The sequence below is a fragment of the Pseudochaenichthys georgianus genome, chromosome 14 (assembly GCF_902827115.2).
Source record: "Pseudochaenichthys georgianus chromosome 14, fPseGeo1.2, whole genome shotgun sequence".
Classification (NCBI taxonomy): domain Eukaryota; kingdom Metazoa; phylum Chordata; class Actinopteri; order Perciformes; family Channichthyidae; genus Pseudochaenichthys; species Pseudochaenichthys georgianus.
The window spans coordinates 18,102,254-18,122,573 of NC_047516.1; the positions used below are offsets into that span (position 1 = coordinate 18,102,254).

At 40.4% G+C, this 20,320-nt stretch overlaps 3 protein-coding genes across 5 annotated transcripts; all 3 read right to left on the reverse strand.

The window, feature by feature from the left end:
* Nucleotides 1-576: 576 nt before the first annotated feature.
* Nucleotides 577-5,802, reverse strand: LOC117458079 (APC membrane recruitment protein 2-like). Of its 2 annotated transcripts, none has more exons than XM_034098325.2 (2): nt 4,916-5,802; nt 577-1,425 (listed from the first exon to the last, which is right to left on the reverse strand). In XM_034098325.2, exons 1-2 carry the CDS (start codon nt 5,651-5,653, stop codon nt 1,411-1,413), a joined length of 753 nt encoding a protein of 250 aa, XP_033954216.1. In that variant the 5' UTR covers nt 5,654-5,802; the 3' UTR covers nt 577-1,410. The 2 variants fall into 2 exon arrangements, with proteins under 2 accessions (XP_033954216.1, XP_033954217.1); XM_034098326.2 differs by lacking the exon at nt 577-1,425 and adding an exon at nt 4,690-4,788.
* A 1,297-nt stretch (nt 5,803-7,099) lies between these two features.
* Nucleotides 7,100-10,717, reverse strand: LOC117458105 (organic solute transporter subunit alpha-like). Its single transcript, XM_034098357.2, has 9 exons — nt 10,642-10,717; nt 10,216-10,367; nt 10,017-10,090; nt 9,232-9,390; nt 8,931-9,042; nt 8,696-8,842; nt 7,906-8,011; nt 7,593-7,811; nt 7,100-7,175 (listed from the first exon to the last, which is right to left on the reverse strand). The coding sequence occupies exons 1-8, from the start codon at nt 10,715-10,717 to the stop codon at nt 7,648-7,650; spliced, it is 990 nt and encodes a 329-aa protein (XP_033954248.1). The 3' UTR covers nt 7,100-7,175; nt 7,593-7,647.
* A 2,111-nt stretch (nt 10,718-12,828) lies between these two features.
* Nucleotides 12,829-19,561, reverse strand: LOC117458077 (palmitoyltransferase ZDHHC20-B-like). 2 transcript variants are annotated; one of them, XM_034098323.1, is made up of 13 exons: nt 19,424-19,561; nt 17,871-17,897; nt 17,694-17,788; nt 17,171-17,291; nt 16,504-16,573; nt 16,076-16,108; nt 15,851-15,971; nt 15,189-15,321; nt 14,973-15,099; nt 14,765-14,851; nt 14,485-14,564; nt 14,319-14,365; nt 12,829-14,234 (listed from the first exon to the last, which is right to left on the reverse strand). In XM_034098323.1, exons 1-12 carry the CDS (start codon nt 19,539-19,541, stop codon nt 14,322-14,324), a joined length of 1,056 nt encoding a protein of 351 aa, XP_033954214.1. In that variant the 5' UTR covers nt 19,542-19,561; the 3' UTR covers nt 12,829-14,234; nt 14,319-14,321. The 2 variants fall into 2 exon arrangements, with proteins under 2 accessions (XP_033954214.1, XP_033954213.1); XM_034098322.1 differs by having other exon boundaries at nt 14,765-14,854.
* Between the last annotated feature and the right edge of the window lie 759 nt (nt 19,562-20,320).

Here is a 20,320-nt window from a genome sequence, read left to right on the forward strand (position 1 = left end):
TTTTCAACATATTTTTCCTACATTTCTTGTGCAACATTAAAGAAGGCCCTTTTTTTTTTTGACAGCCTTTCTTGTTCAAATAACCATCAGCTTTTCTTCTACTATTCAATGACTAACTGACTGGTACTAAATGACCCAATCAAATTATCCACTCAGGCATTATGCAGCCCATTCATTGGGTGCATTTCACACTAAAAATAGCAATGACACACATTCCCGAACCCTTTTCCTGATAATAAGGTATGCATGTTAAGCGGTTTCCCTTGCAGCTGATTGGCCGGGCTCTACTGACATTCATGTGCTCGCTTTTCAGGTCAGTGAGCTTTCAGTGTGGTGATGTTGTAATGATGTTTCTATGAGCCCAGGCTGTAGTAAGATGGTGAGCCATCCATGAAAATGTCAAATGTGTATCAGATCTCTTTACTATGATCCTACTCTTCTTCACTTCCTTCCACATAAAAGGATCACAACATTTCTAATCCTTCTTAAAACACAGCTGATAAATAATTTACTATGTACCACATTTCTGCAAACGTACACAATATTAAACATGCCGGATAAAATCCACAACTTAAACAGATCTCATCTTGCGAAGTATATTCATATTGTTTTATTGATTAAATAGGAAACAGAACAACATAGATGAGGCTATAGACAGAGATATTTATCTCATCCGAGTATAAGTGGGATAAGGACCAGTGCCAGTGAGATCTCATCTCAGCATCCTCTCCGTTTCACTCAAACGTCCACAGTGCCATTCATAATAGCTGCTGTCCACTGTCCACTTCACTGGGAGGAAGGTTAGTTCCAATTCTCCCTCAAAACCAGTCCGTCCCATAGTTCACAGTGAGTTCTGATCATGTTACATATGAGCAGTCGACACAGGCGATGTACATTTCAACATCATGTGCAAAGATTAATGGCATGTTTTTATGCTACATACATCCAGAGATTGGTGTGGAATGTAAATTTGGTCGTTGCATTACTTTATAGAGCTCTTGCTGTTCTTCTTCTGACATAAATAAAAAATAAAGGGACTGGTTATTATCAAAGAGATTTGCTGGAAAGAAAGACAAAGAGTTGACGGTTTCTACAAAAAGTGGGAGTAACAAAAGTTAAAAGCATTGTAGAAAATATTAATTCTGAGTCGGAAAAGCACCCTTATAAAAAGGCACTCGCCCATGTTGTGTGTGTGTTTGTCTATGTTCCCAGAAGTCCTTTTCATCTTGCTTATCCTTAGTCAACGATGCTGCTGCGTGTCCAGGTGTGACCCTGAACCTTTCCTGAGAGCGTGTCCAGTTGGCTCAGCACCAAAGAGCCAGGATTGTTGCTTCGGCTCCTTGTGGAGATAGTTTGTGCTCGAGTGCTGTCAGCCTCTTGACTCTGGTCCTATCGCAGTGAAGCCAAGAATCACTGTCTAGAAAACTGAAAAAAAGTCGGGTTGTATAGTTATATAGAGGAGAAAAGTCGCAGTCAAAGCCATAATCTGTATCGTTGATTGATGCAGTCCATTGTTTTATTTTCTTATCTGGGTGCTTCCACATGCAGCTGCAGGTTTATTACCGGCCCTGCGGACAGGAACCTTGGACACGGGTATCTTGCTCCGATAGGGTTCTTTCGCCTGAGGGATTTGTGAGGCAGCGTGAGGCGGAGCGCCATGCTTCACAGGGATCTTTGAGTCACGCGGTAAACTGGTGAGTACCTTCGGTTGGGGAAGCTGTTGACTCTCCTCCTGGGTGTTTTTTGAGGTGGGTACATTAGCCTCAACATTACAGATCTTATCCTTGATCCCGGCATCATGTGAGTTGAAATGAGGCCTCTCTTTTTCGAGAACAGGAGTAGGTGGGTCCCTACTTGCTTCCTCATCATCGTGTTGACTGTCCCGGACAGGTATCCTGCCTGCTCTGCCCCCTCCAACAACAGGGATTTTACTCAATCCTGATGCCTTTGGTTGAGGTATCCTCCTTTCCCTGGGCTGGCCCTGGAGTTCTTCTGTTTTTGACAGCATGGTCTGAGGACCTGTGCTACTTGGACTAGTCAGTCCACCATCGACTGATGCCCGTCCACTTGCTCGCATCTTAGCAGAAGCTGGGGCCTCACCAGGGGTCGAAGAAGGAGAAGTGACAGGGCTATGGGCAGGGGTTGGTGCAGGAGGGGGTTTGGGTTGAGAAACTGGGATCTGAGCAGAATGGGGTTTTAATACAGAAACTGGGATTTGTACAGGGGCAGAAGGTTCAGTAGATACATCAACTGGGATCCGAGCAGGGGCAGGAGGGGGTTTAGATATAGAAACTGGGGTTTGTACAGGGGCAGAACGTTCAGTAGATACATCAACTGGGATCCGAGCAGGGGCAGGAGGGGGTTTTGATACTGAAACTGGGGTTTGTACAGGGGCAGAACGTTCAGTAGATACATCAACTGGGATCCGAGCAGGGGCAGGAGGGGGTTTTGATACTGAAACTGGGGTTTGTACAGGGGCAGAACGTTCAGTAGATACATCAACTGGGATCCGAGCAGGGGCAGGAGGGGGTTTTGATACTGAAACTGGGGTTTGTACAGGGGCAGAACGTTCAGTAGATACATCAACTAGGATCCGAGCAGGGGCAGGAGGGGGTTTTGATACTGAAACTGGGGTTTGTACAGGGGCAGAACGTTCAGTAGATACATCAACTAGGATCCGAGCAGGGGCAGGAGGGGGTTTTGATACTGAAACTGGGATTTGTACAGGGGCAGAACGTTCAGTAGATACATCAACTAGTTTCCGAGCAGGGGCAGGAGGGGGTTTTGATACTGAAACTGGGGTTTGTACAGGGGCAGAACGTTCAGTAGATACATCAACTAGGATCCGAGCAGGGGCAGGAGGGGGTTTTGATACTGAAACTGGGGTTTGTACAGGGGCAGAACGTTCAGTAGATACATCAACTAGGATCCGAGCAGGGGCAGGAGGGGGTTTTGATACTGAAACTGGGATTTGTACAGGGGCAGAACGTTCAGTAGATACATCAACTAGTTTCCGAGCAGGGGCAGGAGGGGGTTTAGATACAGAAACTGGGATTTGTACAGGGGCAGAACGTTCAGCAGGTAGATCAACCGGGATCCGAGCAGGGGCAGGAGGGGGTTTTGATACTGAAACTGGGGTTTGTACCGGGGCAGAACGTTCAGTAGATACATCAACTGGGATCCGAGCAGGGGCAGGAGGGGGTTTTGATACTGAAACTGGGGTTTGTACAGGGGCAGAACGTTCAGTAGATACATCAACTAGGATCCGAGCAGGGGCAGGAGGGGGTTTTGATACTGAAACTGGGGTTTGTACCGGGGCAGAACGTTCAGTAGATACATCAACTGGGATCCGAGTAGGGGCAGGAGGGGGTTTGGATACTGAAACTGTGATTCGTACAGGGACAGGAGGGGGTTTTGATACAGAAAGTGGGGTTTCAGCAGGAGCAGGAGGGTATTTAGATTGAGAAACGTGCATTGCAGTAGGAGTAGGTGAATCTTTAGGTGCGGAAATTGGGATTTGAGCAAGAGCAGATGGGGCTTTAGGTTGAGGGACTGCAATCTGAACTGGAGAAGGAGGTGCTGGAGAGGCTGTAAAAACAGCATGAGGAGTTGGAGTTGGAGTTGGAGCAGGGGCCATCTTATCTAAAGAGACTGGTGCATAAGGGGGTTTAGTCAGGGGAGGAATCTTATCTAAAGAAGTTGATGATGGAGTTGGGACAGACACAGGGCTGGCTTGGGTTTTAGTAACAGCAGTCAGGTTAGAGGAAGGAAGGATATCTGGAACTTTTGCAAGGGAAGGAGGGGCCTTATTTAAATCCAGTGGGCTACAGTTGAGAGTAGGCTTGGAAATGGGTGCAGATACCAAGCTGGGGGTCGTAGTTGATGTGGGAACCGTTGTCACCTTGGGGGGCATAACCAGTTTGGGTTTGGGAGTAACAGCACAAGCTGGTGAGATTATCACTGGGGCTTTAGGTTCTCTTGCAGCTGAACCGAGGGAAGGTTTGTAGGAAGTGGAAGTTTTCAGGTTCAAACTACTAACTGTATCCAATTTAGTAGGTGGAGGTTGGGTAAAAACAACAGGGGTGGGAGGGCTATGGGTTACTGGGGGAGCTTTAGCTGATGCAGGGGTTGGAGTAGCCACAGTCAAAGGTGTACTTACTGAAGCAATAGATGGAGGAGTAGGTGTAATCGCTGATGCGAATTTGCTCGCCTTGAAAGTAAGATTTGGACCGATTGGGGGAGCCTTGGCTACGGCAGCCGGGGTGTTCGGAGGAGCTGTTGTAGAATTAGAGGTGGTGCTCAGTGTGGATTTAATTGCCGCTGAAGGTTGAGATATTTTAGGAGCCGAAAAGCTTGTCAATTTTACAGGGGGAGTTGAGGATTTTGTTGCAATTGGAGTTGATGTAATTTTAATGCTAGCATAAGTGGCAGAGGCTGGAGTAGAGTCCGAGTTTAATGTGACTGAGTTAGTTGTCAAAGTGGAAGCTTTGGTCAACGTCGTGATGATTGAGCTCGGCCTGGAAACGGGAGAAGAGGTCGTAGCTCTCGTAGCTGTCTTTGTCCCAGGGGTGTAGGATTGGGTGGAGGATTGGGTGGAGGCTGTTGTGGGGACGGCTGCGGGAGAGGGTTTTGCCGTAGCAGCAGTGCTAACGGAGGTCAGTGGTCGTGACATGGTGGGTTTGGAGAAGATAGATGTGGACGATGGCGTGACTTCAGTCCAAGCGGCAGTGATGGGACTGCTGGCTCTTCCCCACTCTGCCTCCACATCAGCCATCATGTCTCCACCCCCTGATATTGAGTCAAAGGTCAGGAGAGAGGAGATGTCTGCAAGCAGGCAGCTGAGGCTGTTATCACCGGGTACCAAGGGTGGGTCAGAAGTGGGTAAAGTTGGCACATGCTCATTAGTTCTACTCACATTTCCCGTTGTCGCCTGAGGAGCTGTGGTCTCTGATGGGGACGTGTCTGCACTGTCCTGTGTTGTTAAACTCTTGCTCGCCTCCCAGCTCTCAGTCTTTCGGCTCTTCAGAAAGCGCGGCTGGCATTGTGGGGTGAGGGTCATATCCTCTTTGATGATTTCCACACTGTTGGCGCGGGACAACATGAGAAGTGGGCTCGGAGGTGCTTCCTCCTTCTCCTCTTTATCTTTTGACCTGAACGTAACATTGTTAAAGAGACCCTTCAGCCCTCGCCGTTGCCTGCCCACAGGCTGGGACACAGTTTGGACTCGACGGTCCCCCACTCCTCTCCGGCCGCCCCTCAGCAACGACAGGAAGCTGAGGGACTTGGCTGAACTGGTTGAAGAAATGGAGGCGCGAAGTGGAGCAGCAGCCATAACGCCATATTCTCCAAACTGCTCCACCTCTGACGGCTCCCTCTCTCCTTGACTCAGCTCCTGTCCCCTTTCCTTGTCCAGCTCCTGCTCTGAATCTGGTGCAGCGTTCTCCGATACTCCATCTATGCTTTTGCTCGTGTTAACAGGTGACTTGTTGTTTCCATCCCCTTTGCTTCGAATAGAAAAGATGTTCCCTGGCTTGCGTTTACCAAACAGCTTGAATCCTTTTCTGATTTTTCCACTCGCCTGGGATTCACAAGGCGGGGGGTCCATGTTCTCCGTTTGTACATCCATCTTCTCTCTGTTTCCCCCGTTCTCCATCCTATAGTAACTTCCTGCAGTTATTATTCCCCAGCCAGTGGAGAGAGCATTGATGTCCAGATGTTATATCTTTCCTCTTCTGTAGGCTTGCTTTACCTCCGTTGCTCTGTGTTTTTCTATATCGGTTGTCTGTATCCCTCCCTCTGTCTGTCTCTCCCATCCAGCCCTTTCTCCTCTATTTCTCCCTTGAAAGCCCCTCCCCTTTGCCTCGTTTTTGTCTGGCTGCTCTCCCTTGTTGCCATAGCAACTGAGGAGCTAAGCAGCTTTCGTAAGCAATGCAGGGCCAGGGGCTGTCATCAACCCACCCTGAACGCAGCTTCCCCATTCCTCTCTGTCTGATGACACTGTTTACATAACACCAAAGACAAATGCTCCATTAATAGGGCCACATTTTGAATTAGAAATGATCTGGCTTTATGTGAACATCTCATTCAGATTAAGGCAATGCACCTTCAAATGCAGCCTATTCATCTTTTATTGGAACAGTTCTGCTTTTATTTTGAAAACTGGTCAAAAAATAAAAAAGCAATGCCATTTTATAGTTTAATAACAAATATTTATAATAAGGGCAACCATTCATCCGATTTAAATTTGGGAAATTAAACTTTAAGTGGACAATATGTTCCTCTTTGTCCCTTATGCTGCACATGACTTCGAAAAGCATGGTTTAAAACCTATTAGATGACAAATATAACACAATGCAATGCATCCAATGAAGGGATATTGTTGTTTTGGTTGTACAAAATACTGATTAATTAAATCATTAAAAGTGATAAATCTTGTGTGGGGGGTGGGGTGACCTTTTAACAACCTTAACAGAGTAAACTGCGGTCCTGAAGACAATCACACATTTGAGAGTTATTAATGAAATGTAAGTGAAATGACACGATTCAGGGAAATAACATTTGATTAAACTAAATTGTATATTATAGTTATCTTTCTTATTGTTTAGTTTTGCCAATAATATTATGTCTAAATGTGTTTTTGAACAGGCATTTGGTAAAAGTTCAAAAGAGATTTATGAAAAATGTGTAAGTAATTATTTCCTACACATTTTTAGTTGATTGATGTGATACAAATGTTTGGGAAGATTTGCAAGAAAGCAACAAAGAACATAGCAAGCAAATACCTAAAAGACATGGTATCTAGTTTGTTTGATGTTTTTAGACAGTTTATTGGATGTTGGGCTTGGTACAAACATTCGTTAATGACTTGAATTGTTCCTCCTAAAACAAGTAACTGACTAAACCTGTTAGTTCTGGCTGAACTGAAAGAAATAATAAATATTAATCATGTGAGTCAACTTTTTTTTGGTTGGACGAGCATGGCATCTTGTGGTTGCTTATGAAACAACACAGTTTGGCTGTAGAAGGATGTTGGGTGTACACTGAGTCTGAAAATAAAGCTGCTGTCTCATCCGTCTGTGTCTCAAGTAGGTCGGAGTAAGTGGGTCAGCAATCTTTGAAGAAATCTGGCTGTTTTTCCCAGATTGCGTGAAGACAAAAACATTTTACTCTATACACTGGGAACAGAAGAGAAAATAGATCCTTTGTATCAAATATATCCTCAGTACAATACATTTAACCTGAGCCCTTTCATGACAAAAACATATCCATCTTTATTTACTGTACACTTCAGTACTAAAAACACAAAGCATCAGATATCATTTTAGGACTCATTTCAGCATTGACCAAAGTCACCATTATTGGATAGTCTCTCTTTATGTTTCTCACACACTAGTTTTACTAGACAAATGTAAAAATGATGTTCTCCCATACACAAATATTCATAAACCTACATCTCCAACCTTTTGCCCACCTTTTTTACTATACACACATAAAATAATGAAAAAACTAAACTTTCAACAGTTAATGGTTTTTGTTCCATCATTGGAATGAGGTAAACAAGTTATCTCCAAATAATATTATATAACACTAACGTTTGGGATATTAAGAGCAGTGTTGACTTCCACTCTTACATCACGGTCTCCTTTTTTAGACATCATGCTCCACGAGGGCAGTCTGCAGGGCGACTTTAGCGTTGTGGTTGTTGTCATGTGCCTCCTCTGAGGGAAGTGCGTCATACGTACGACGGTACAGTCTCTGATTGATCAGAGTGAGTATGAACATCTCCATGATCATCATCTGCTGACTTAGCACTGCACAACAGAGAGGGAAAGCGACATAAACAGGGTGTCAGATGGATTATTTTACTTCACACATGAGCAGCTGACTTTCAGAGAGGTTTCTTACTGGAGCCACGAGCTTGAGAAGAGAAGGGAGGGGCGCAGGCGATGGTGCCATCCAATGCCAGGATGTTAATGATTGATGTCTGCAGCTGACTCAGTATGAGTATGAGCTGATGAGAAAATCAAGACTTGATTAGTTACATACTCTATGCAGTGCATCATATGTCAATATCTAGTTTTCTAGCAAAAGTGTTGTATTATGACCCCAAACAAACGCAACTAAAGCCAAGGAGATTGGTGTGAAAACTCTGTTCGACACTAATTTGTACTGCTTTCGTTTTTATAGACTGAGACTCCTGACATTTAAGCTTTGATGATCTGCCGGTATAACACAGACTTGTATTGATGATGGTTCACCCCTGATTTGCAAAACTGTGAAACGTCTCATGAGATGCGCCTCCTAACCTTACCATCCGAGGCCAATCCTAACCTTAAAGGCCTTTACCCACTGGGAGCTGCTGAAGAAACCACAGGGAAAAGGGACATACTCACAGGCAAATATAATACGAGTAGGAATTTTATTGTGAGAGGTAAGACTACTGAACCTGAATGTTGTAGTGTAAAAAAGACGGGTTATCAACCAAGGGTTACCTTCAAGTCAGAACCTATCATGATCTTTTGAGTCTAACCTCAACCATCTGACTAGAGATTTGCAACAGAGAGATTACACCCTCGATGTTTCACTTTCTGTTTTGCTTTCCTGATAAGGATGCATATACTGATTTTCACCAAGGCTTTTGCTAGAAAGAAAATTGAGAATAGGTATACTTTAAGTGTTGGTTGTATTGACTCACCTGGTAGATGGCATACTTGGGTACCAAGTTGATGCTGCGTAGATGGCTGTTAACGTTCATGAAGATGATGGCAACAGGCCAAAGGGAGATGATAGTGAGAATGCCAATGAACGGGTTAATCCAAATGGCTGTACCAGTCATCCCTAACTGAAAAAGATGCAAAACAAATGCTTTGTTCATGTCAAGTTCACTTAATATCCAGCGCAGTGAGATGTGACACTAATCAAACCCTTACATCAGAGAGATCAAAGTTGCCGTTTGTCCACAAGACTATGGAGAGGATGGAGAGCACCGTCTTTAGGATTGCAAACTGAAGAGCTCCCAACTTCAGGAAGAATAACAATCGCCTGAATGATCCCATACAAAGAAATATACTCATTATAAATGTTCACAATGTGTAGTCAATAGAGAGAATGAATGGATATAAATAAGAGCATGATTAAATTGCCTAAAAAGCTCTATATACACATTAAAAGACCACAGGCTTCAATTGTTAAAGGCAGAATGGTAGTATTTGTGTAGGCGGGTATAAATACCGTGACATGTGCACGCGGGGTAGACAGGCGCAGTAGCAGCAGCACGGGCCTGTATTGACCCGAAAGGTCTCCGTGGAAAATCTCTGCAGAAAATTATTGGTGCCGCCCAACTCCTCGATCATCAGAACCAAGACCTTATACACCACGACTGCAAAATAACTACACAGATAAAGAGAGGTGATTCTTAAAAAGAAACACTTCAAGTACTGGACTTTTCTTTCACAGTTTGTTAAATTTGACTTGAGTGGTTTCAGCAAGAAAGCCATATGCCAATTGTTTTATTGGTATATTACTTTATAGGCTGTACTGTACGTACTGTGCTTAAATCTCGTAAATCACAAAACACATAAAATGCAGGCTATTACTGAAGGTGACAAAAGCCAATAAAACGTTCCTGCGTTTTATTGAAGTTGAGCACGTGCAGGTTGGTGATGAGGCATTCTGGGTGTGTATTTCAACACGTAGTTAAAACATCCTCCCATGTTCTTTAGCTTATTCATACCAGGGGTGCACGTTTGCTGGGTAGTTTTAAAGGCAGAAAGGTGTTTATTTTAATTAAGATGTATTGATTAAAACATAGTAAAGAAATATGTGGATTTCAATTCAAAAAAGGATATCTGAGTTCACAAAGTGAGAACTAGCTTCCGGTCAGAGCGATGTGACAACTGATCATGTTATATGTTTAAGTAAGAGTCTGAGGACTTTTGTAAATATCCTACTATATCATATTTACGCTGTTAAAAAACTTTACGGTGTGAGGTACTAATTTAGCTGGTGAAACGTACCAGTTAGAGGTCATATCTGTGATCATGACTGCCTTCGGGATCCACATCCCAAAACAAGACATTGTGGCAATGACCTAAAAAAAAAAAGAGCAATTCATTAATGGGCATACTTTAGGACATGAGGTTAATAATGATTTGTTTCACCTATTGGTAGAAGAAATAGCACAATGTATAAAAAAAATAAAAATAAAATGCTTACTGGTGCAGCACCACTTATCCACATGAGGGTGGTCTTCTTGGGGTAGGGCATATTTTTATAAATATAAGCGCACTGCTCCAGGTACAGCAGCAGGGATATGCAGGCCATGAAGGTGAGCATGAGGTACAGGCAGAAATCAAACACATCTAGCTCTGATTTAAAAACAGAAAGGGAACCACATTAGTATTCATATGTCGCAATGCTATTTATGTGAAATAATCAGCACAATCCTTGGGTTAAAAGAAAATTGTGTCACGTTTTAGGAAGAGAGGCAAATAAAACAAGAACACATTTAAATGATATGTTTCATTCAAGACTCTAAGGCACACAGCTTCACACACGAGTGAGTTGTTTTCGTCATCAGCTCAGATTAGTTGATAAGTAAACATTATCAGCATGCAGGATATGGTAATATAGGCTACTTACGCTTTATCACGTCAATAGCCAGCGGGGGATCTTGTAAACAAGCTGGATCAATGGTGATGTTGAGAGCTTCATCCATGGCTGATATTCTTATTGAGAAATTCACTAATAGTTTAAAAATGTAACCTCGCCTTCTCTCCTTGAGGAAGTCTCTTCAATAGTTACTTTAATTATCTGCTTCCTTTGCATTGCAGTGTCTGCTGGTGTTTTCAAGTGGGAGGTTCAAATGCAATTGTACTTTATCCTTTACGAGACTTCTAAGGAGTAAAAGGGGAATGACACTTGACCTTAGAAGGTAATCATTGATATTCATTCACAGACTTTAAGTTGTCAATGTAATAAAGAAAAAGGTAAGATTCAAAAGGGTGGGACACATTAAGTATGAGGAGAGATGAACTTTGACAGGGTGTGTTGTTTCTCACCAAATTAATTAGTAGTTTACATTAGTTTGTGATTAAATTGTCACATTACGGTGCCCAGTTCCCTCTACAAATATTCAGTGTAGGATTCTTGATTTATGTCTGATTATTTCTATAAATAGTGTCAGAAAATATACTTTTTAATACAACCCATTTATTTCAATAGGGTAACAAATACAATTAGCATTAAACCTTTTGAAATATTCATCTATTACACATAAATGGCATTCACTCACATTTGGAGGATAGACTGAGTATATCAGAGCATGCCCTTGTCTTGAGCGAGAGATAACTAAATGTCAGTATTACAATAAAGTGGGATACCATGAATTAATAAAAACATTGCAAAAAATGTAAAATGTTTGAAAGTCTAATGTAATTGAAGAAGTTAACAAAAGCTCAAAAAGGTTTACATCTCTAAAGTAACACTGACACACTTGACAGCTTAATCTGTAGCGTTGTCATGGAGAGGTGAACGACCTCAGTGTCATTCACCTCTCTCCCAGCTAGCCGCCACTTAGTCCTGTACCAGAGAAATAAAATAAAACAATTCAACATCCAGGAAACACCTTCCCTGAGTCTGAATATGCCAGCTCTGATAACTGACAATTTATTTTATTTAACTGAAAAAGTGAATAGTAACCCATTTTGATGGACCTTGCTTGATGCCCCTGGCCAGATTTGTCATCACAAAGCTTTACAGATGTGTCGTTGAGGTCAAATGTAAGCTGTGGTCGTAGCAATGGGTCCAAAAATAAGAGGATGGGGGCTTTAAGGGTTTAGCCCCTGGTCTGATTTGACATCCATGGATGCTAGGATCTGATAAGCATTAAGACAAATTCAGTTGAGATGAAAATGCCTGAAGCGTTGCAGGGATGTGGTCATAAACAGACATTTTTACCTTGATTGACGCTAGATAAAACAGTCAGGGTTCACCAAAATTATAATTCGTCCTCGAAAAATCATCTGTCTGTACAAATAATCAAATAAATTCGTTCAATAGCTGTTGAGATATTTGGAGTTTATTGGTCTAGACCAGAGTGGTGGACCAGCCAGCGTTGGCATCCCTAAAGCCAAGTGTAAATACAATTTCACAAATAACATATTATATAAAGTAGGCAAGTACCAGTTGGTACATGCCTTGTATTGGATCACAAGCTACTGTTTAATATTATTCAGTAGTGGAAAAAGTACTCAGGTCCTTTTCTTGAGTAAACGCAGAATTACTATGGTCTTAAAATACTCCATTACAAGTAAAAATCTTGAATATAAACTAATAATTAAGTAGAAGTTAGGAAGTATTCTCAGTAAAATGTCATCATGTACTGTATCAAAAGTAAAAGTACCCACACAGAATGGCTTTTTTAAAAATGTTTAGAATAATTCTGTTTTTTTTATCAATAACAAATGTATTCCACCAATTATTTTTCTTAACACAGATACGGTTGTGAGTACTTTCTCCTATTTCATGATTAATTGTGAAGAGCTTGCATTACTGAGGCAGAATATTATTACTACTTCTATTTTATTGTATTTACTTGCACTATTTTATCCGTTTTATTGTGTTGCACTGTTGGAGGAGCATGGGACCTAAGATTTTCATCGACATAACCACACTGTAGCTATGTACGAATGACAATAAAAGCCTTGAATCTTGGATCCGTCTTAACATCTACATCTGGACAAATCTTTAGTTCAAGCAGCTTCTGAATAAACCAGGTACGAATGTTTAAATCCCACTGAACCAGTGTTTGAAATGAAGAATCACACCTTTGAGTTTCTGACATTATGTTTATTGTTACAGATCAATGAAGGTCCCCATGCCTGAACAGTTCTTTACAGACCTTACTGCTGTAGGTTTAGCGGCTTGGTGGTGCATTAAGCAAAGTTCACAGAGGTCAGTGAGTAGAGTTAGTTGTTAAACTACCGTGAGATTCTGCGAGTACATGCACACGGGCCAGCACCCAGGAAGTAACATATACACATGAATATGTTCTACTGATCATTCAGGCATACGTCCACACTGCACTGTGCATCATTTCCACTCAAATGAATGTAATACAATAAAACAGCTGCCAGGGTTAGAGAGAGGAGCATGTGTGATGACACTAGCTAAATACCTCCATCATTATACAGTCTGTCTTATCTATCCTGGCTCAGACTCAAGGACGCAGCAAGTCAAGGTCACTGACCCTTCTGACAATATCCTCTTAGTTTTATATGGGGTTACATTTTGTGCTCTTAAGTTCAAATAAATATTTTTTTTAAACTATTACCTGTGAGAAAACAAGAAGGGAGACATATTTCATCATTGGCATTAACACACAAGAGTGATTAATTTAAAACACATACTGTAGCAAAGGATTGATCGTGAAAACATCTGTGGAAAAGGACAATGCCTATTTAAAAAACGAAATAAATTAAACATGATCATTAAAATAAATAGACATTCAAATACAATTTATTTATAAAAAGCTTGTCAACAAATAAATAACAAATATGTATAGCGCAATGAGATTTCTTTTTTTAGATTAAACAATTTTAAGTGGAGTTTTAACTGGATTTGGTCCACACATGTAAGCTCACATCACTTGTCTGCTGACCATAGTATAACATTTTAAATGTAAAAAAAAAGATGTTAAAAGGGTAAAAAGAAAGACCTTTGAAATTGTTCGATCATGTAAACTGTAACTGATAACTGACTGCTGCAATAAATAGTTACGCACCATTTTATAGGATTTATACAAATCTCGCATTAGTGGCTCCCTCTGCTCTTGTTTTAGTTATTAAAGCTTGATTAATACTGACAGAGAATGATTCTCTATTAGGAATGTATAATGGGATTAATGTACATATAGACAGACGGATGGAAAAAAGCAGTCCGTTATTTTTTCAGACGCAATAATGACAAAACATTATTTGAATGTCTTTGGCTCAAAACAAAGACGAATCACCTCTGCTCCCGTCTACGAGGTCCCTGTTGACATGATAACAGTATTCTTCTTGCGGTGCTGGCTCAAAACAGGCTGGATGAAAGATGGTCAAATAAATGTATGTATGTGCAAAACAAGTGGCTTGAGGTTTGAACTCAAGATGAAGGTGGAGGACAGCTCCTGTAGCGGGGCTGATGCTCCTGGCTTAAGGCATCATGGTTTGCTGATGTAATGTACCTGCGACCTGCAGTAACAGCCAACAAGGTGGAAATCAATAAAGGAAGACAAACCCGCAAAACTGTACAGCATTCACGTACTATTCACATACCTGCTATTGCTCATTCTCCACTTTTACAGAGTCTGTCTGTCCTCCCTCTGAAAATTAGGAAACAAGAGGCACTGTTAAAAGCTTGATGTTTGAACATGAAAGTAATATTGAAAACATATAAACCGCAATGAGCAAAAATTGTGATAGAAAGGCATCATCAACAAACCTATGTTCTCTTTGCTGTCGTCTGCTGTGTATTGTATATTGTTACCATGGACACAAGGGTCGGGCTTCCCATCGGCAGGGCTGTAATTCAATTCCCATTAGAGATTAAACACAGCAAACAAAACTGAGAAGAAACGGATACAATAAAACGGGGCCCTATTCTGCTCCTTTCAAGGTTCATATTTGTATGTTGCACTTCTACTGTGAGATGCTTCCATGCTTTTATGTTCAAAAAGCTATTTATGTTCTCATACTGCCGGTTAAAAAAAAACGTTACAAACCTTTTGCCATTTTGCTGAAGGATACCGTTGGCTCTTTCAGGATCTATGTGTACCAATCTGGTAACAAAGGAATGTCCATCTCCCAGACTGCTAAAACAGAGATTCAAAGAGCATCAGTAAACATGTAAGCATTGGATGGATTCAGGGTGAATGGTTTTTTGGAGTCTTCACTCCATTTAAAGGATTTCCAAGGTGACGGTTGTCTTACTTTGAGGAAACAGGAAACATCCAGTACTTCCCTTGGTCTCCAAATACCTCGGCTGCATTTCGCTTAAAACCGAGAGAAAACCCGTTTTTATCTGGACCGTTTGCGAACACAGGAGCCCGAAATGCCTCTGAAAATAGGGGGGAAATATTGTCAGTTTTGACTTTGAAAATTCGATACTCAGAAGTTGAATTAAATTACAAATATATGAATAACTACCTATAGTCGTCCTGTTCTTTCCCACGAGCCACAGATGATAGCCGAGTAGTGACAGGACGCTGACAAAGAACAGGGCAGCCACGAAGAACAAAAACAAGACGTGGAATTTGGCATGCGTGTCCGGCAGCACTTTCTTCAGAGGGGGAAAACAAAATAACAAAAGTGTCAGTCAAAAAGATGATTTCCTGTGTTAGGGTTAAGTGATGTTTACCCAAACAGCTGATTGCGATGAAATGGAAAATGAATCGTTTTTATTGGTATTTTTTTCTCACTGGTCAGTACAACATCTAACCCTTGCACAGAACAGTATCTTAGTATCTCCTCCTTCACTGTTGGGTTTACGTGACAGGAGCCATTGTTTCATGCAGAGCAATATGCTGAAGAGAATCTTCTGATAAATGATCACATGACATGCACCACAGAGACACATTCTGTACAAAATTGGTCGATATCTTACGATGCAATCATCACATACCTCATCAGAGCTGCAGTCATGTCAAATATTTTTGTTCAAAATGACAAGATTTCTCAGAACGTTTTTTGAGTCAAATGATCTAAAAGATACTACACACACCTTCAATAAACTGAAACCACAACAATCATTCACATGTCAAATATGCTGATTTATAAAATTGAAAATAAGAGGCAGTTTCTGTACTTACTGTCCAGAATTTGAGGAAATACTGGATGACTGTAGCACAGATCACCACACAGTAGAGTGCGGCGTAGGTCAAGAACAACACAAAGTATTTGTAGTTTGAGAATCCCACACAGTTATTCACCCTGGAAGAAAACGCATCAGAAACATAAGAAAGAAAAGGATGCTTATCACTTTAGCACTTGGAATAAAAACTGGCTTAAATGCAAAGTTGAATGAAAAAACATACCAGGGGCAGTGATGGTCCATTTTCAGCACACACCTTGAAAAGGGAAAATAAAGATGACGTCCCATTAGTTGTGTCTATATAATATGTTCATATTTTAGAAATGTTGCTGATGCGGTTACTCTGAAGCACTTGTTAATGTCAGAAAAGCATATTGCACATTTATTTCAATAAATGTTTAATTGTATATCAAAACACTGGAGAAATGCATTTTAAAACCAGCATAAAAATATATTTTACTTTAACAACTGACTGTTCTATTTCTCAACTGCGACACATTTGAGCTGCAGACATATTTTCTTGCAGCAAAACGTTTTATATTTGATAACATAAAATCTAAGTTAGAATCCGTTAAACACTTCTGGGAAAACCGTTTTAAATGACAATAATGAACCTTAATTATAAAGTGTGTACAGTTAGAAAAGACTCACATCTCACAGGTTGAGCAGTGATGGCAGCGGTCAGGTTTGATCACCTGGCAGTGGTCGCAGTAACGGACGGCTTTTCAGAGAAAAGAAAAGCTGAATTAATGCTGTATCTATATTACTCAAAAATGAAAGACAGCACAATGACAAGGTATGTAACATAGCAGAGGTGTATTAAATACATTGCCTTTTTAAAATGTCCTTTTAAAACCACTAACGATTGTTGATTAGTAGAAGAGCCAGGTGTGGTCTATTGAGATAACGAGGTGCACCTGATCCCAATTAACCATCCTGATACATGCAGTACAGTAAATACAAAACAGCCTGATTAGCATTACCAGTCAAATATATGTTATAGAGGTATAAGCATATAACAACACATTTATACAATTGTATTTGGTGCAACAAAAGGTAAGACGATTTCTGAAAGGTAGGGTAGGTAAGAATGGAGGAACCAGCTCGAGTGCGCTAGAATTTGAACACAGATGAATTTTTTTTATGTATTTATTGTCAAAGCATTTAATGTATTCATTGCTATCGGGATGTTAAGAGCATTCCATGGAATATAACAAAAAGTGTTTCTGAAGTGAATTACCTACCCTACCTTTAAGTTCACTGGGTGTTTAAATACAAATACAACCAGTCAGTTTTGCTGTTGCGGTGAAAGCCTCACCTCCTCCTGCTGTGCGGGTATAAACGGGTAAAGTCTTCGCCACTTTCTTCAGAATCTCTTGTTGCGTCTCGGCTCGCTCCTCTCTCTCAAACAGTTCCTTCTCTGCTCTGGGCAAACAAAACTGACAGGTGGAGAAAGAGTCAGAGACAACCATTATAAATAATGGGATGTATAGGACACTCATGGACTGTTTGCTATACATGTATATTTACCATATATATTTAAGATGAACTTTTATTAATCCCTCATGGGGAAATTGTTTCTCTGCATTTGACCCATCCTAGTGTTAGGAGCAGTGTGCTGCCATTTTGAACGGCGCCCGGGGAGCAATGTGGGGAACGGTGCCTTGCTCAGGGACACCTCGGTAGCACTTGGTCTTTCGGGGACTTGAACTGGTGACCTTCCAGTTCCCAAGCCAAGTCCCTATCGACTTCGCCACCACCGCCCAATAACCTATCTAACCTTCTTGAATACAAAGTTTATATAAGTGCACATTGGAAAACTTCTTCTTTTCTTGGCTTACCACTTTTGAGGGGCTTTCTGGTTTGGACCAGATTGTTTTCCAGTAGGACCATATGAACATGGTGAAGAAAATGTGAAAGAGGACCAAATAGCTGACTGTGAAGAGAAAATTAAAAGTTAGCAAAAATATTTGATATGAATTATGAACAGGATAGGAATTGTGGTGGGTAGCACTTACTCCGTTCTGGATTATTTGGGATTGTATCTACAAAAATGACAAAAAAAAATACATTTGAGTGTGTAGTAATGAAAGCCCTAAGAATACACATCCCCCACCACCACACACCACCCGTTCCTCACACCATGCCGCAGCAGCCTGGCACGGCCAGCAGTGACCCTCACACAACAGAGAGCTTTGTTTTAGGGGGATGTCCCTGTCCTGACCACCGCTGCTGAGCTAAGGACAGAACTACAGTGCGTCTGCATGCTAATAATGGTATCATCAGTTCCAGGCTGAAATAAACCATGAAAAAAACCTACTGTAAGAGCGAGGGCAGTGAATGTTATGGCCGGCAGAACTGATTAATAGATATCTATTGGGGATAAGGCATTGCTAAAGAAAGCTCTGTTTATTTCAGACCTGCCCATTTTTATTTTTAAACATGTATTTATTGATTGTTTACATTCATCACATTACACAAACACATCCGAACATTCCCCAACATTAGACATATGGCATGTTATCATTACATATGCAGTTACTAGAAATCAGTTTAAAGTACAGACCAAGAATATAATTACAGAGTACAGACCTGCTCATTTAGGCTTGGTCTGAGTATTTTCTAGGAAATGCTCTGATATTAAATGAGTACAGTATGTTGATAGTCCTATAATTATAGCTGTAATTTCCACATTTGTCCTATCATTTGTCTGTTTTTGGCCACATCTACTTAACTTAATTACAGAATAAGGACCACATCAAGCATGTGTTTAAAAACCTATAAACAGTTGAACAGAAGGCCCTCATCACATCTCCCCACAATGAATAACCACTGTTGCATCATGTGGTTAAATGATCCCTTATTCTGATTTTACAGCTGGCTCACAAGCTTTATTCGTTATCAGTCAATCTACATACAAAAAGTATTCATTATAATCTTTGTTATCATTGTCATTTGTAAAGACACGAGTTGTATTAACTACGTTTTTTAAACTTAATGAGTACATGTAATGTGTCACAATATAAAAGTCATATTTACAGAATCATATTTTGGAAAAGGAAATACACTAGGCCCTATAGGGCACATACTTTTAAACTATATTTTTAACCATTTACGTTTTTAATAATTTAAAAGTAGCTTATACATTTCCATTCATTTACAGAACACTATATATTGTAACGCATATGACAAAGTGTTATCTCTTTAATCTGTTACTCCGGTAAACGCGCACTGTAAATGCATTTACTATCATGATGAAACCGTTATTCACTTATTAGGAGATAACTGGAAACGATACAGACTTTCCTTTCCCAGTCTAACTGAGAAAGTGTCCCAATTAAATAATGTGGTAATTAAATGTAGCATGTATTTAAATGGTTAAACAATCTGAAACACACGCATATTGTGTAATATTGTAATTAGAATAAAACGCATGTTTACAGTAACGTATGCAGCCCAGGGAAACTTTAAATCTCAAGCTTATCAAAGTTGGCAACCCTGAGAAACTGTCAACACAATCAGATATCCGCCCCACTTCTTGTAAATACTTTATAATAGTGAGTGTACTTACAGACACAGAGCTCCACAACATAAGCGTAATAAGACCAGCCGACAACCAGGTTAATAAAAAGGACAGGTATCCAGTTCAGAGCCCGTTTGCAGCACCTCAGTGCATGAGAGGGCGCCATCTTTAATCCGTAGCTGTCAATGACGTCATATTCCCTTTAAATAATCGAGCTGCACATGCGCAGTTGTGTTTGTAGTTCCCAAGCGTTTTGCATGCAGCGTGAATCTCATGTTAACCCTTTGTTGATACATTGATTTAATCACCAGGCTGCTTAGATTTAACTACCTTTTTAATGAAATATCATCAGTATATTTATCTGGTTATCTCTCTTATGTTCTAGTCTTTGTTATGCAATGTGCGACTCATTGTAAAATGTACTTTATAAATACAATTAGTATTGTTATTATAGAGACAATATTACCTTTTAACGCTTCTAATGAATATGTACTGCACAAGTTGGATCTCTTGCTTCTATTTCTGTTTTGCGTATATTTTTTCATTACATTACACGTTACTTGTTAGACGCTTTTATCCAAAGTGACTTACATACTCAATAATGTGGACAATCCCCACATTCATAAATCACAGGCTTTTAAAAAATGAATAAATTGATATTGTGATAATTAAAAACAAAGGGTAAAGAGTGAGAACAAGCCCATAAACAAATATTCATAAACAAATATTCCTATTGTATTTAGTGATTTAAAGTAGCCAATGTGAGTTCAAAGAGTTTGGTTTAAAGCTGCACTGAATAATTATGTTTGACCAATGCATGTTTTCTCAATATTTCCAAACATACATAGTTTGTAGTTATTATTAAACCCTAGTATCTGTGTTGGCATGGCTAGGTGTGAACTTAAATTGCTAAGTATAGGTAGGTTTCGAATTATTTTTAGTTTG

Bases quoted from the DNA above. Each gene is read 5' to 3' on its own strand.
- LOC117458105 (XM_034098357.2), bottom strand. From the start codon at position 10,717: ATGGATGAAGCTCTCAACATCACCATTGATCCAGCTTGTTTACAAGAT. The intron at 8,012-8,695 runs GTGAGTCAATAC...TTTTCTCATCAG, and splicing joins CCAAGTATGCCATCTACCAG to CTCATACTCATACTGAGTCA. The intron at 7,812-7,905 runs GTAAGAAACCTC...TCTGTTGTGCAG, and splicing joins TTCTCAAGCTCGTGGCTCCA to TGCTAAGTCAGCAGATGATG.
- LOC117458077 (XM_034098322.1), bottom strand. From the start codon at position 19,541: ATGGCGCCCTCTCATGCACTGAGGTGCTGCAAACGGGCTCTGAACTGG. The intron at 16,109-16,503 runs GTGAGTCTTTTC...TCCCTTTTCAAG, and splicing joins CACTGCTCAACCTGTGAGAT to GTGTGTGCTGAAAATGGACC. The intron at 14,855-14,972 runs GTAAGACAACCG...TCTCTGTTTTAG, and splicing joins ATGTTTCCTGTTTCCTCAAA to CAGTCTGGGAGATGGACATT.
- LOC117458079 (XM_034098325.2), bottom strand. From the start codon at position 5,653: ATGGAGAACGGGGGAAACAGAGAGAAGATGGATGTACAAACGGAGAAC.